General features: G+C 37.6%; 3 protein-coding genes across 4 annotated transcripts; 1 reads left to right on the plus strand and 2 right to left on the minus strand.

The window, feature by feature from the left end:
- Positions 1-805: 805 nt before the first annotated feature.
- On the minus strand, positions 806-1,505 carry LOC101892388 (cytochrome c oxidase assembly protein COX20, mitochondrial). The gene is made up of 3 exons (XM_005182891.4): positions 1,346-1,505; positions 1,090-1,277; positions 806-1,028 (listed from the first exon to the last, which is right to left on the minus strand). The coding sequence occupies exons 1-3, from the start codon at positions 1,364-1,366 to the stop codon at positions 914-916; spliced, it is 324 nt and encodes a 107-aa protein (XP_005182948.2). The 5' UTR covers positions 1,367-1,505; the 3' UTR covers positions 806-913.
- A 2,795-nt stretch (positions 1,506-4,300) lies between these two features.
- LOC101892100 (golgin-45) lies at positions 4,301-5,950 on the plus strand. 2 transcript variants are annotated; one of them, XM_059123110.1, is made up of 2 exons: positions 4,301-4,456; positions 4,516-5,950. In XM_059123110.1, the coding sequence occupies exons 1-2, from the start codon at positions 4,432-4,434 to the stop codon at positions 5,883-5,885; spliced, it is 1,395 nt and encodes a 464-aa protein (XP_058979093.1). In that variant the 5' UTR covers positions 4,301-4,431; the 3' UTR covers positions 5,886-5,950. The 2 variants fall into 2 exon arrangements, with proteins under 2 accessions (XP_058979093.1, XP_005182947.3); XM_005182890.4 differs by having other exon boundaries at positions 4,302-4,456; positions 4,519-5,950.
- A 10-nt stretch (positions 5,951-5,960) lies between these two features.
- On the minus strand, positions 5,961-12,607 carry LOC101892560 (omega-amidase NIT2). The gene is made up of 4 exons (XM_005182892.4): positions 12,436-12,607; positions 11,850-12,356; positions 11,560-11,793; positions 5,961-6,193 (listed from the first exon to the last, which is right to left on the minus strand). The coding sequence occupies exons 1-4, from the start codon at positions 12,455-12,457 to the stop codon at positions 6,105-6,107; spliced, it is 852 nt and encodes a 283-aa protein (XP_005182949.2). The 5' UTR covers positions 12,458-12,607; the 3' UTR covers positions 5,961-6,104.
- Positions 12,608-15,685: the final 3,078 nt, after the last annotated feature.

Consider the following 15,685-nt stretch of genomic DNA (forward strand, 5'->3'; position numbering starts at 1 on the left):
CTCGTTTGCGTTTAATTGTTGTTTAATAAAAAACGAGATGAAAAAATTATTTGTTTAACTCTACATTAGTTTAAAAACTCTCGGATCTTTTTTTGATATTTTTTCTAGAGAAATGTGTTTGAACCCTGATTTTCTTACTTTTGAGATATTATATAAAATTTGGGTGAAAAAATTACTTAGAATTATAATATTATTGTTATGGAATGCATATTACAATCCTGAGAGAAATATGTACATGTGAGCCATATGTTTATCTGAACCGATTTTCACCACACTTGCTTCTATAATAATAAAATCCATACTTTTCCATACCATTACACATAACTCTTATGAAGTGTATATTACGGCTGTAGAGAGCTTAAATGTCAAATCGGATGAAATATATAAAAAAAGAGTAATAACTGTATCTGAACCGGTTTCCACTAAATTAAACAGACTTACTTCCCACACCGAAAGTCTAGTTTCTAATTTCCGAAAATTTATAATTTAATTTGAATACCTCCGAACTTACAGTTGTAACATTTCGAATCAAAAGTTAAAAAACTTAGAATTTGCACCAAAAAAATATTTCGATTGTTGAAATTGTTGAGTATTTTGTTGTCTAAACATCAATATTTAAAAACACCTCCACTGTTTAAACAAAGACAAACCAACGAATATCATGATTTTCCATTTGAAAAATTACGAAAACGGCCCCGATCAGGTATCTCTAAACAAGTGAGCTAAAACTATTTAGAATCTAATACTGTCATCACTACAAACATAATTTCTCGTTCTATCTAAAATAACAAATTATATTTAATCATATTTTACGAATAGGTACTTAGTTTTAATTTCGCGCTTTGATATTAAAAATAAACAACATTAAAACAAAATCACTTTTTTTATATACTGAAATAAAGAGATACTATCACTACGCCGATTTCAAATCCAATTGTTTTTCGATTTCCGTGCCCTCGTACAGGGCCTGCTGTCGCATAGCCTTTTCCAATTGGGCATATTCAAAACGCCTTACAGACCACTGATATCTGTAGGAAATAAAAGATTTATAAAAAAGTGTAACAACCATATCAAAGGTCCATATCTTACCTGCACCATGCCCAATACGACAATGTCCCACAAAAGAAAGATCCAAAGCCAACATGCGTTGATAGTTTCGTGCGGGAAGTGGCCAAAAATGTGAGTAAACCTATACCGACACCACCACCAATGCCATACAGAAAACTATTACGGAAACAGGGAATCTGAGAAACATCACGGCCATACAGCATCAAGCCCTAAAGACAAAGAAGATATTCATTTAATATTTGAGTTAATTATTGTCAGAAATCATTGTGAAACAAACCTTTTTCGGTTCATCCTCCATCGTGCGCTTGTGTTACGTAGTTTTTTCTCTAAAGGCTGGAAATGTAAATATTTAGAATGTCAGGTTGAGAGAGAAATAAAAAATACAACATTCACTATGAAATGTGTTCTACATATGTTACGTTGTACACATGGTAGAAAAATACAGGTCGATGCATCAAAGCTTGGGAAAATTGATGTGTCAAAAAATTGTTTTTTTTTTTTTAATGAGAAGAGTTTAGTAAAAATTCTTCAATTTTTCTTTATTTTATTCCAGTGATAGGTATCTAACCAGTTCATTAAAATTATGTTTTCAATAAAAAAAGGTTTATTTCGCGTAGCCGACGTTGGAAATACAAAAGTAACAAATTTAGAAACTTGGGTTCGCGTTAGCCGGTGCGGGTTGACCCCCCATAATGGGCCCTTTTCGACTTTTTGGATATTTTATAAAAAAAACCAGGTCCAAAAAATCAATAATTTGACTATAACTTCCGAACCGCTCATGTAACACTTGTTGAATAGGTATTTTCATAAGCTCTCAATCCGTATATTGTCTATATCGGGTAAGTTGATCCGGGTCTAGTCTTGAAACCGGGCTTTCGGGTCAAAAATCTGGGGTCCCAGGTCCGTCCCTCAAGAAAAAAATAGTTTCACGGAATCAGGGTGAAAATAAGTACCTCTGGAAAAAATTTAAAAAATAGAAGAGTTTTTACCAAACTAGAGTTGTTCCCAAATTTTAATAATTTTTCATTCCAAATTGTCATTTTCAATATTAGTTGACAGTTCATTGTCCCAGCAGCTGTGTCGATGCCATGGTACAATGAAGAGAAGGTAGGTCAACTTTGAAAAAATTACAAGTATAAAGGTCTACCTGTTTGGCTTGTAATGTCAGAATTAGTATTAAAACAATAAAAAAATCAAACCACTTGTTGCATTTATTTTGAATATATAATTGAAAACCGCGATAATTGAATGAAAGGTCAACACTTATTTTCAAAATCATGTACTATATATCTCTAAAGGATTATTTCGCTACAAAAACTCTAGATTTTGTCGATGCATACGTTGAATTAAACATTTTGAAAACACCCGAATTTGAATGTTTTCTGAACAATTTTTTTGTTATTGAAAAGAAAACACATATATAAACAAATAAAGATGACATATTAAGCCAAGAAAATGAATAAATTGAAATCATATGGTATCATAGCCCTACCTTAATATCATTGTACCATGGATGCGACCATGGTACAATGAAGAGAAGGTAGGTCAACTTTGAAAAAATTGCAAGTATAGAGGTCTACCTGTTTGGCTTGTAATGTCAGAAATAGTATCAAAACAATAAAAAATCAAACAACTTGTTGCATTTATTTTGAATAAATCATTGAAAACCGCGAAAACTGAATGTATGGTCAAAATTTCTTTTCAAAATCATGTACTATATATCTCTAAAGGATTATTACGCTACAAAAACTTTAGATTTTGTCAATGCATACGTTGAAATCAACATTTTGAAAACACCCGAATTTGAAGTTTTCTGAACAATTTTTTTGTTATTGAAAAGAAAACACATACATAAACAAATAAAGATGACATATTAAGCCAGAAAAATAAAAAAATTTAAATCATATGGTAGTTCTGCCCTACCTTGAATTCATTGTACCATGGATGCGACCATGGTACAATGAAGAGAAGGTAGGTCAACTTTGAAAAAATTGCAAGTATAGAGGTCTACCTGTTTGGCTTGTAATGTCAAAATTAGTATCAAAACAATAAAAAATTAAACAACTTGTTGCATTTATTTTGAATAAATAATTGAAAACCGCGATAACTGAATGAAAGGTTAACACTTCTTTCCAAAATCATGTACTATATATCTCTAACGGATTATTTCGCTACAAAAACTCTAGATTTTGTCGATGCATACGTTGAAATAAACATTTTGAAAACATCCGAATTTGAATATTTTCTAAACAATCCCAACATACCAAAAATACAATACAGCTTGAGAACAATATTATAAAAATATAATTTTTCAACAATGCTTGAGAAACACTTATGTTCCACAAACATTTCTCAAGTCTGTCCCTTGTTGACAAATTAGTTTTGATTTTTTGTGAAAATTGTCAGCAAGAAATTATTTTCTTTGGCAAAAAACAAAATCACGCGAATTTAGGACCCATTTGTGGACCGAACCCTTAAGGTATGGATGAATAATAAATCCGGGAATCTTTCACATAAATTATTCCAATCCCATTTCAGATTGGAAGCATCAAAAAAGTTGCAGGAATTCAATAAATGTGTAGTCTTAGTGGAAGAGATGCAGAAGTTCAAATAAGGGAGAAGAAAGCGTCAGAGTATCAAGGCCACATGCGGCAGTGACTACTGGGATGTCCATCAAGAAAAAACGTTGAAAATGATTAAAAACTAAAAAAAAAAAAAAAAAATAATATTTTATACTATTACAAAAATAAGCTTATTATAATATTATTTTTGTAAGCTTATTCTACAATTTCAAGTATAAGCTTATAAATAAGGGTTCCGTTTCGATTATTCTATACTTGTTATACAAACATTTTTCAATGTTTTCTCAAGATTTTCTCAAGATTAAGGCTTATGTTCATAAGCTTATTGTAATATTATTCTCAAGCCATTTTGGTATGTTGGGATTTTTTGTTATTGAAAAGAAAATACATACATAAACAAATAAAGATGACATTTTAAGCCAAGAAAATAAAAAAGTTAAAATCATATGGTATCATAGCCCTACCTTTATATCATTGTACCATGGATGCGACTAACTGTATTCTTCTGCCATAACTTGTTCCAAGCCACCAAGCAACTAGTTCCGCGGCTCATTCAATGAATGCATCCAGCTGATTGCGTTTTCCTCATGTCTCATTCGTAAACAAGAGAGGTACTCGGGGATTTTGTTTTCTCTTCATTTTTCATCGTTCACTCCTTTTTGTCTTTCTTATTTATTTCGTTTGATTTGTACACGACAACACAACTAAGTTGTTAATAAAAACTTTTAAATTCGGATTTATTCGTGTATTGTAGCTAATTTAAGTTTTAGAATTTAACCAAATGGCTTTCGTGGAGATGGCAAAGGGTATGTGGAAAATAAAAAATAAATTATGTGAATTCTTAAATTGTCAATATATTACAAAGTAGGTCGGACCAGTGGCGATGGTATGGATCAAGAGGATCTGCAAGAGAAAGTGGGGGCACAACAGTCAGCAAATCAAGCAGATAATCAGGTCAGCAGTGCTAATGACGTTGAAACAGCCAATCTACCTAAAGAATCAATAAGTGCTGCCTTGGATAATAAACAAAAGACGAGAAAAACATCAAGCTGCTCAAACAGCAACAAGGTCAACAATGGCTTGCCTTTACCCGGTTTGCATACACTATATCGTAGACCTGAATGCGTTACCAGAAGCTTAAAACCTGTAGTTCCTAAGGGCGAATTGGTAATGATGAAACCAAGACTTGTTGAACCCGTAAATGCAGTGCCAGAACACAAAAAGACAAAGCCACCGAAATTTATACCTTTTGAACCATATCCAGGTGCTGTTAATCCCATTGTGCCAAAAGCTCGTAGTGGTTCGGTTACGCCAAAATTTGGTAATACATCCGTGAAATCAAATCGCAATAATTTGGATATTGGTGTGCTAGTTTCACAAATGTCCAACATAAGAACACAAGAGCTACAAGATGTCGGTGCTGGTGAGGCAAAACAAACATCTATTGAAAGCGATTCTTCTTCAGATAAAACGACAGTGAACTCAGAAGAGTTGGAAAAATTAAAAGAGGAATTGAAAAAGATCAGAGACGAGAGGGATTACTATCAGGGGCAATATAAATTTCAAACCCAAGTCAATTCTGAATTGAAAAATCTTCTCGTTGCCTCTGTGGGAGAAGATCTATTGACGCGGGTGAATGTCTTGACTGAGGATAAACTTCAATTGGCACGCGCCCTATTGGACACAGCAAATAATGTTACCACTCATACGGAACAAATTGAATTCCTTGCTGGCCAATGTGAAGTATGGCGTTCGAAATTCTTAGCTAGTAGTGTAATGGTAGAAGAATTGGCCCGTTGGAAGGCTGATTTAACACAGAAAAATCAAATGTTAACCGAATCGACAAAGAAACTCCTACACACTACACATCAGTTGCGGCAAATGCACTTGGATATGTTGAAGAATTTAAAATTCCTAGCCAAAATACGTTATCTCAATTTACCAGCAACTGATGTTGTAAATTTAGCAGTGGAAAATTTAAATATTCTACAACAAATGGTTTTGCATTCGGGTGTGGGTATGCCCGAAGGTGATTTAACCATTTCATCTGCATCCACTTCGCCTCTGTGTGAATCAGAAAAATATGCGGTACAGGCTTTGCAATTTATTAGTCAACCTCTAATGGCAACAGATGAGGCCATTAAAGCTCTATTCGGTCAAACCCATCGACCATATGTGGTGCAACAAAGCTCCGCAGGTGGCGAACAGACAGGTGATACTAAACCAGTAGAATAAGTTAAATAAATACGCGTGGTTGTATATAATTGTGTTTTATATATTTTTAATTGAGAAAAAAGAAATCAAAATGTATTTGTTTTTTTTTTTTTGTTTGTATCCATATTTGTCCCTTTTATTTTTTAGCCATAATAAAACGATAATAAGCAATATTATTACCAGTTACAAAAAACAAAAAAGAATTAAATTAAATGCAATTATAGTCTGGAGATAACATTGTTAACATTTTTTGTTGGTACTATACAAATCCAAACGTCTTTGGGAGTACACTGGAATTTGTTGACGAACTTGTTCAACCAATGAGAAATCTGCAAAGATAAAATTCAGAGATTGATGGAGTTAGAAAAAGACAGAGAAAATATGTGACACTAGAGTAATTTTGAACAAAAATTGAAAATTTATGTTTTCTATACAATTTAATTTTTTAACGTTTTTATAAAAATTATGGAATTGAAAGATTGAAATGAAATATAAATAGTTTCATTCGAAACGCATAAAAAAGAATTGAAACATGCACGGAAAATTCCGGACAAATTTTGCATTGTCAGGCAGTTCAGTCTATAGAGCAGTAAAGAGATAAGGTTGTTAAATTTAAGTAATTATTTGTCATCAAAAATCTCAGTCGAGCATTAAATGAATAACAGCTATAACGATCGATGCGAAAATAAGTAATAATAGAATTAAAATGCTAGCAATGTCTTCAAAAAGGCGACAATGGCTTCAATATGTCCGTTTAACTTTATAATATTCCAATAATTGTTGTTGTTGTTGTAGCAGTAGTACATGTGTGTGTTTGTGTTCTGCTAATCTGGTTCCAACTCCAGGTTTAGAAATTCGGCTACTTTAACGGGCTGTTGCCAGAGATCCTCTGGAGTGAGTTGGGTAGGTTTGGCTGAGCAATTAAAAAGGTGTAGCGTATTGTGCGGGCCTGTATCACACGCCGGGCAGGCGTCACGCACATCTTCATCAATTCGTGCCCAATACGAATTGAGGCGACTACACCATCCTGAACGTAATTGCGCCAAAACTACCCTGGTTTGTCTAGGCAGCTGACGTTCTTCGGCTGCAATGGATGGGGGGTGGACTCCGAGGACGGCATTCACTTTATAACTGCTAATAGCATCCGCGACTGCATCGGTGTGAATGCCACTCAGACCTGCCTGATAGGCTTCTTGATCTAGAGGCTCTCTCTTGTAGCGCTGGACCTCCCTCTCTAGATCATGTATGTCCTTCCTGACACGCCTGGGTGGGGGAGAGTTATCCACCATATGATGGTTGGGATGGCTCTCACGGTAACACCCAAGCAGGTACTGCAACGAAAGCATATGATTATGCTGACGTAAGGGAAGGACTTTCGCCTCCTCATGTAGATGGTCCACTGGTGTCATGAGGAGGCACCCTGTCGCAGTTCTCAGGGCAGCGTTCTGGCAGGTCTGGATATTCTTCCACTGCGTAGCACTAGTATTCGCAGACCACACTGGAGCCGCATAGTTGACCACAGACCGACCTATCGCGTTATAAGAGGTCAACAAGGTTTCTTTGTCCGCACCCCAAGAGCTGCCGGCTAGCGCCTTGAGGACCTTGTTCCTACTTTTCATCTTGTCGCAGATAGCTGTGGCTTGCGCGGACGACTTGAACATGCTGTCGAACGTTACCCCAAGAATCTTGGGGTAGTTCGTGGTCGGTATTAAATTCCCCTCGACCTGAACATTCAGCTGTGTTCTCATCTCCGCAGACCATGTGGTAAAGAGTGTGGCCGTTGATTTCGTGGCGGATATTTTCATATTCCTCGCGTGGAAGTATGCGGCAAGCTCCGCGAGATAGGGGTTCAACCTTTCGCATATGTCATCGACCACTGGACCCGACGCCATGATCGTACAATCATCCGCATACGTTACGATCTCAATGCCGTCTGGAGGGCGAGGAATTCCGGAAAGGTAGAGGTTAAACAGTTCCGGAGATATCACCCCACCTTGGGGAACTCCCTGTTTCACTCTACGGGCTTTGGACTTCTTGTTCCGGAATTCCACGTACGACTGGCGTCCACACATATAGTTGATTATCCAACGTTTCAAACTTGGCCGGAGGGTAGTTCTCTGTACGTCCTCAAACAGTGTGGCATGATTGACCGTATCAAATGCCTTTGATAGGTCAAGGGCTACCAACACTGTTCTGTCACACGGCCTGTTCTGGTTTAGTCCTCTACTAATATGTGTGGAAATGGCGTGTAATGCTGTTGTGGTACTATGTTGTGGACGGAATCCGTGCTGGTGGTTGGCAACTGCATAGCTTCCTCTAATGCTGGGGAGGAGTAAAGCCTCAAGAGTCTTTGCTACTGGCGACAAGAGCGAAATCGGCCTGTACGATTCGCCTTTACTGGCATCCTTGCCTGGCTTCAGTAGCGGGACCACCCGGCCCATTTTCCAGGTTTCGGGCACTATGTGGGTGGCTAGCGACAAATTGAGAACTTTCGTTAAGTACTCGACTCCCGGCGTATCCAGCTGCTTCAACATTACCATTGAGATTCCGTCCGGGCCCAACGCTTTGGATGACTTAGCGTTACGGATGACATTTGCAACATCACCCATCGTAAACTGTGGTGGTTCCTCCTCGGCGGGAAGAGATCTGATACGACGTAGTACTCTTCGCTTCGCCCTATCACTCTCGGGGTGCTCGACAAATTGTCGGTTAAAATATTCCGCGCACCTCTTCGGATCAGTCACCGTTACGTTGTTAAAAGTGACTGAGGTCCTATCATCCTTTTTTCCAGGGTTCGAGCGCGACTTAACCGTTACCCACAGCTTACTCATATCGGTACCAATGTTGCAGCACTTCAGATGGTCTAGCCACTTTTTCCTCTTATGCTCCTGTACCAACCGGTTGACTTCCACTGTCAAATCACTGATTCTAGGATCAGTAGGGTTGGTACGACGGAGATCATCACGCTCGTTTGCTAATCCCGCTGCCTCTGCTGGGAAGTTTGGTCTTATCTCGGGTATTCGACCAGCAGGTATATAGCGAGCGGCTGCAGCTCTGATGATGTTTCGGAAAATCCTTTCTGCTACCCGAACATCAGAAGGGTTGGGCAGTTCTCTGAAGCGGCGGTTGGTGAATTCTCTGAACTCTGGCCAGTGAGCTTTCCCATGGTTAAGGAAAGTGCGGCGTTCAGAGGTTATGAAATCGGGCGACCTGCTTATGGAGACGATTATCGGGAGATGGTCTGAGCCAAGAGAAATGACGGGTTGCCAAGTCACGTCATTTATCAGACCGGGTGACACTATGGTTAAGTCTGGCGAACTGTGACACTCTCCTCTTATTCGGGTGGGGGCATCCTCGTTAACCGTGCAGAATGTGGAGCAGTCAATCTGCTCTGCCAGCGCTGATCCCCTCTGGTCATTACCTAGGACGGAATGCCACAACTCATGGTGGGCATTAAAATCCCCTAGTACCAGGCGGTTATTGCCTACCAATAATGGGCTAATATCAGGCAAATAACGTGGTTCACAGCTATTAATCGGCGGGATATACACATTAAGCACCTCTACCTCGGCAGTTCCACACTTGACTGCTACCCCCATACATTCCATGTATGGGTCACTAGAGACTAACTCAAGCGAGATAGGTCTGTACTGAACAGAATGGTGTAACAGGAACGCTAATCCCCCACCTCCACTTCTGGTGCGATCCTTCCTTAGTACGTTGTAACCATAACAACGTTGTAGGCTGCAATTTTCATTCAGCTTGGTTTCCTGCACCGCTGCGATCTTAATATTCCTCCGACTCATAAATTCCACTATCTCATCTATTTTGCCTCGAAGTCCGTTGCAATTGAATTGCAAGAATGATGCACAATCCGGAGTTGGAACAGCAACATGTGGCGTTAGGTGCTGCGGTGTTGGTTGCTGTTCTGGAGACTGCGGTGGAGTGCCATACTCCGACGACGTCTCTGACGAGGACGACGAAGAAGAGGACTCACTGGGGACTACGTTACTGCAGCAAGTCGCAACATAATCCCTTTCGCTGTAGTCTCGCAAACGCCTTAATCCGGAACAGTTCTTGAAGTGCACCCACTCTCTGCATCCATTACATCGCACCGAGACAGATCTGTGGTGGATGACGTTCTGACAAACCGAGCAGAACCAAGGTCCGGGGTTTTCCTCAATCCCGGCACGGACCAATAAAATCCGGAGCAAGCATTCCGGGATATGCTGCTCCCAATGCAGAAAAATAAACAAACACAAACATGTACATACTGGGTTGGCAGCCGCTGGCCGAAACTGGAATCTTGTTGTTTCGGGTCAATCCGGTATCGTAGAACCCGCTGCCGTGGGATTGATTCCAATAATTGGTTCTTTTCGGTATATTGGACACCTTCCAAAACCTGAACATGCATATAGGTATCTTTTTACACAAAAAAATTAATAAAAAAGCAATAAGATTCTAAAATAAGTTCAAACACTAGGTTAAAATTTAAAAATTTTCAAAAAAAAAAAAAATCGTTGAAAAAAATAAAATGTAAGGGATGTGCCGTTATGTATGGGGGCTATAAGAAGACGTGGACCTACTTTTCGGTCAGTGGCAGTAGCACGCATTACGAACTAACAATACCAAATTTGAAACAATTCCAGTGGATAAATCAGAAAAATAGCTAAAATCAGTAGAATACCGAATACTGTGGGGTCTTAAATGTTTTAAAAACGGATTGACAATCTTAATATACCCTGCATACTGCAGTCGAGGGTATAATAAAATAGTAGAGTGACTCTAGAATCTAGAAATTTTGCATGGGGGCCAATGTTGGTGTGTAGGTGTGAGTTAAGGCTTGGTCTTTGGAAATTTGGAAAAAGCTGCTAAATCTGAATCCATTGTATTGGGAAAGCGGATAGAGGCTAATACCACTTGGTATAAGAATCATAATTATGTTTTCATGCGGCGTGTGTAGTACCGTCGCGGTGCCACGTTGCCGTCGAAATCTATATTAATAATTGACAATTAAATAGCCATCCCTTTTGAAGGCGAATAGTAATGCTTTAAGAGGATTTGCTACTGGCAGTACGAGTGATATTGGAATTTACGATTCACATTTGTTTGGATAATTGCCTGGCTTTAGTAACTGTGCTAACCTTTTCCAACGCTTCTAGAACGGTTGAATTCTATTGTGAGATATTCGATTCCCATCTCTTTTCTCGACGAAAAGAGGTTTGATAATCCGTGCTTTGCCAGCTCACTATTTCGGATCTGTCTTTGTTTCTTCGTCAAATGTGATTGGTGTCCTATCATTCCCGGTTTCAAGACCGACCTAAACCCTTGTTCACAATTTTCTCAAATCCATGTCAATGGATCAACCATTAAGATAGTCAAGTCAAATATTCTGTTTCCCTTTTAATGGTTAAAGAATTTGATATTCTGCCGAATGAGAAGATTGCTGGGAAATCTAGCTCCCGAGACGTACATAGAAATACATTTCAAAAGCATTTCGGGGTCACCAGCGAAAAATAAATTTTTAATTTGAAATATTAGAAAATTGGTAGAAAAGCACCACATAACACGTGGGATATTTTAGTACTCTGGAGGCTAATGCTACGCTTTTGATCTCTTTGTAATGCAGAAACGTAGTAACTATCATAAAAATGTTGGTATTCGATTTTTTCCATTGAACTTCCAATTTCCTTACCAATATCTGCAACAACTGTCTCCTCGCCCTCCTTAGCACTTTTGACTACCTTGGCCCAGGGATCAACAACCATTGAATGGCCATAGGCGACATATTCGCCCTTTTCATCGCGGGCAGGTGAGGTTGTCACAACATACAATTGATTGTCATTGGCCCGAGAACGTTGCAACAATTCCCAGTGCATTGGTCCAGTTGTCATATTAAAAGCAGCAGGATATATCAGCATTTTACAACCTAACAAATTAAGAGATTAAAAATAATTTTAATTAGGAGATTAAAACACTACTCACCTTCATTCCTATAAACCTTGGCCATTTCCTCAAAACGAATGTCATAACAAATACCAATACCAATTTTATGACCATCAACCTCAATAATGGTAAACTCATTACCGGCCGACAATGTCTCAGATTCTTTGAAACGTATTCCACCTTTGACATCAATATCAAATAAATGCATTTTACGATGTTTGGCAATTAGATTGCCCTCCGGTGACCAGATGGTACAGGTATTATAGATTTTATCATCACTATCTAATTCAGGAATTGATCCACCCACTATGTAGATACCCATTTCCTTTGCCAATTGCGATAGAGTTTGTGAGGTTTCACCGCTGGGTATGCTTTCGGCATATTCACGGAAATATTTGGTGCCATAGGGAGAATTAAAACATTCCGGCAACGTAACAATACGTGGCTTGTGTTCCTTTACCGCTTCTCGTATCTTTTGCGATGCATGTTGCAAATTCACCAACTTATCTTTCGACACATTCAACTGCAGCAGGGCCAATCTCATGACTGCGAAAAATGATAACAATAATTATGTTGTGAATCTTTCGAGGAAACTTTTCTAAATGAACCATAAAATCTTACTTACGGTTGTTAACAACTTTACTCATGGCTTTATTTTAATCAATGCTTTGCTTTATCTTGTTGTGGTCGGTCGTTTGGTTCTAAACTTGATTACTTAATTTGTTTATATTATTAAAATGATAAGACAAATCGCAACAAGTTATATCAGCCAGTGTTGCGGTTTTTGTAACGAATGAACTAGTTCAATTGAAGAGTTCACAATATTTACTAAAAGGGATTTAAAATTAGAATGGTATAATCATTTTCCTTTCTGGGATAAAAAGTATTGGAAAAAGGCTAGCCTTGTTGCGGTATTTGAGGTCATGTTGCGAAACTAATTTATCAAAATGATTTACTAAAAATTTAGTAAGTCGAAGTAATATATTTTTTTATACTTTCCACCATAGTATGGAGGGGATATTAAGTTTGGCATTCCGTTTGTAACAACTTGAAATATACATTTTAAACACAAAGTATTTATATATTCTTGATCAGCATAAAATTCTATGTCGAAAAATTCCGAAAAATTCCGTCTGTGAAAATCACTCTAGCTTCCGAACGAAATGAAGTAGATTGATAAAATTTTACTCAAATGTATATTATGTCTGCAGGACTCTTGGTATTGAAAATGGGCCACGATTTGGTATAACACCCATATAACGGTACCTCCCGATATTCGGTATTTTGATGATTTTAGCGACATTATTCACCGGAATTGTTTCAAATTTGGTATTAGAAGTTCGAAATGGATACTACAGCCAAATACAGAAAATTGTCTGTGCAGTTCCACGTCTTTGTATAGTCCTCATATAACGGTTCCTCCCGATATTCGGGATTTAAGCGACATTATTCATCGGAATTGTTTCGAATTTGGTATTTGAAGTTCGTAATGGATACTAGAGCATATGACAGGAGATTGTCTGTGCAGGTCCACGTCTTCGTATAGCCCCCATATAAAGGTATCTCCCTATATTTGGTATTTTTATGATTTTAGCGTTATTATTCATCGGAATTGTTTCGAATTTGGTATTTGAAGTTCGTAATGGATGCTGCAGCCTAAGGCAAAAAATTGTCTGCGCAGGTCCACATTTTGGTATAGCCCCCATATAATAGTACCTCCCTATATTGATGATTTTAGGTACATTATTCACCGATTTTTTTTTCATGTTTCGCATTTGAATATTGTAATGGCTTATGACAAAAGTTGCCGATACAGGTCACGTTGTCGTTTAGACCCTAATATGATGGCTACAGTTGGTATTTTTTGGATTTTAAAAGAATTTTTAACGAAATTTATTTTTTTTTTAATTCAAATTCGTTCCAAATGATTAAATATAAAACCGGTTGAAACACATATGTGGGAGCTAGAGATTTACTTTTCAGGGCTTTTTTTGTTGGAGCTTGATCGTATGATCCAATATGATTGGACATATGTAGAATATATTGTGCATCATTTACATCAAATTAGAGAGGAATGTGTATAGGAGCTGTATCTAAATCTGAACCGATGCCAACAGTATTTGGCATTTGGGTATTTTGGGTATTTTCAGTATGAATATGTGTATTACGGCTTTAGGTCGCTTAAATGTGAAATCGGATAAAATATATATCTTCTATAGATATATGTTTTATCCAATTTGACATTTAATGATTCTTTTTACCCAATTTTTTACAAATTTTCTCCTAAGCTGGATTCTTTAGTATGTGCCAAAATCCATGTGGACTTTTGGTACACAATGAACCTGATATCGGACGAAGATATATGTGGGATTTACATCCAAATCTGAACCGATTATCCCTAATTTCAATAGGCTTCGATTTGAGCCAAACAAGGGAACGTACAAATGTTTACCTCATGTGGATAATTCCTATAATTCGTTTTCTTGAACTGTCGATTGTAATTAACGAATGAACTAGTTCATCACGAAATGAGTGCTCTTCGGAATGTGTAAAACTGCCCAGCACTAATCAGCAGCGTTGCCAACTAACATTTTTAAGCAATATTTTAAAAGCTTTTACTTGCGGTTATCTGAGAATGACATGGATTTTTTAAATGATTCTTTATTGTTGACAACTTTGGGAAATTAGAAGTCACAACATAGATACTTTTATACGACTAGTGGAACTTTCCTCTTGTGATAAGCTTTACAACAACTAAGGCTGCTGGAAATATTTATAAACTTATCATCGGTTACTGGCATCTGAAATGCTGGCAAGTTGTTTTGTTTCCACTTTAATGCGGTGTCCGTTAGAATTGCAATTTTTTTGAATGGCGAGAAAAGGAAAATCAAACTACATGGTCCTTTTTTGTGTGCAACTGTGGCGATATTTTTGTTTTACAGTTTCCATCCCATTTAAGACATTTTTGGGGTTTGACATATTTTACCCGAATTTGCTGTAAATCGGAAAATTTGTATATAGCGAGGATTGGAAATATCCTCTCAAGGAACTGGGAACTGGATATGGCCTTAGTTTTGGTACTTTTGGATATTTAATATTTTTATGGTTTTAGACATATTAAACAGAATTGTTTTTATATCCACAGCAATATGGCTACAGACGGTATATATCATTTGATACGGCCAAAAACCAAATACGTTTCACGACAATTGAAGTCGATTTGTGGGTTCCCGTCCGTCCATCGGCCTTGTCGGTTTGTGCGCACGAAAACTCTCGAAGGGAGTATCCGATTCGTTCAAAACTTAATAATATTATAAAACTTAGATCGAGTTTGGAAATGGATAGTATTGGTTCACTCCTTCTGGTACCTCTCGCACAAAAGATCAAAATTATCAAAGAAAATATTTTACTTCACCAAAGAAAAAGGATCTGTCGCATGTTAGCTCAGGTGCCAAATGGCCCACTCCATCAACTACCTCTCCTACAAAGGGCCATTATTTTTTAATAATTATAACTCTCATATAATATGAAATAAGAGTACGATTGTCTTCAAATTTCGCACCCTTAAATATTTTTACCAAGACAAAATCTGAGATGAAGAACAGATAGAACGGATCACTACTTCTGGTACCTCCCTCCACAAAGGTTCAAAATTATGAATAATCATGCAGCTAATAAAACGCAAAATAGTCATCCGAATCTTTTGAAAATCGGCACATCTCAAAATGTCTATCAACACAAGAACTGGTGTGTAGGTGGAATATATCGGACTATTCTGTCCGGTACCTCCCCCACACCGGGTCAAATTATGCCTATATTCCTCTAAACTTGTGAAACAAATCAGCGATACTTTTCAAATTTGATATATCAAAATC

The sequence above is a fragment of the Musca domestica genome, unplaced genomic scaffold, assembly GCF_030504385.1.
Source record: "Musca domestica strain aabys unplaced genomic scaffold, Musca_domestica.polishedcontigs.V.1.1 1, whole genome shotgun sequence".
Taxonomy (NCBI): domain Eukaryota; kingdom Metazoa; phylum Arthropoda; class Insecta; order Diptera; family Muscidae; genus Musca; species Musca domestica.

What these genes read in the sequence shown, in the direction of transcription:
- LOC101892560 (XM_005182892.4), bottom strand. Translation starts at nt 12,457, where the DNA reads ATGAGTAAAGTTGTTAACAACC. An exon ending in GAGTAAAGTTGTTAACAACC is followed by an intron (nt 12,357 to 12,435) that starts GTAAGTAAGATT and finishes CATTTTTCGCAG; the next exon opens with TCATGAGATTGGCCCTGCTG. An exon ending in GACAGTTGTTGCAGATATTG is followed by an intron (nt 6,194 to 11,559) that starts GTAAGGAAATTG and finishes TTATCTTTGCAG; the next exon opens with ATTTCTCATTGGTTGAACAA.
- LOC101892388 (XM_005182891.4), bottom strand. Translation starts at nt 1,366, where the DNA reads ATGGAGGATGAACCGAAAAAG. An exon ending in TGGAGGATGAACCGAAAAAG is followed by an intron (nt 1,278 to 1,345) that starts GTTTGTTTCACA and finishes CTTTGTCTTTAG; the next exon opens with GGCTTGATGCTGTATGGCCG. An exon ending in TCGTATTGGGCATGGTGCAG is followed by an intron (nt 1,029 to 1,089) that starts GTAAGATATGGA and finishes TATTTCCTACAG; the next exon opens with ATATCAGTGGTCTGTAAGGC.
- LOC101892100 (XM_059123110.1), top strand. Translation starts at nt 4,432, where the DNA reads ATGGCTTTCGTGGAGATGGCAAAGG. An exon ending in TTTCGTGGAGATGGCAAAGG is followed by an intron (nt 4,457 to 4,515) that starts GTATGTGGAAAA and finishes TATATTACAAAG; the next exon opens with TAGGTCGGACCAGTGGCGAT.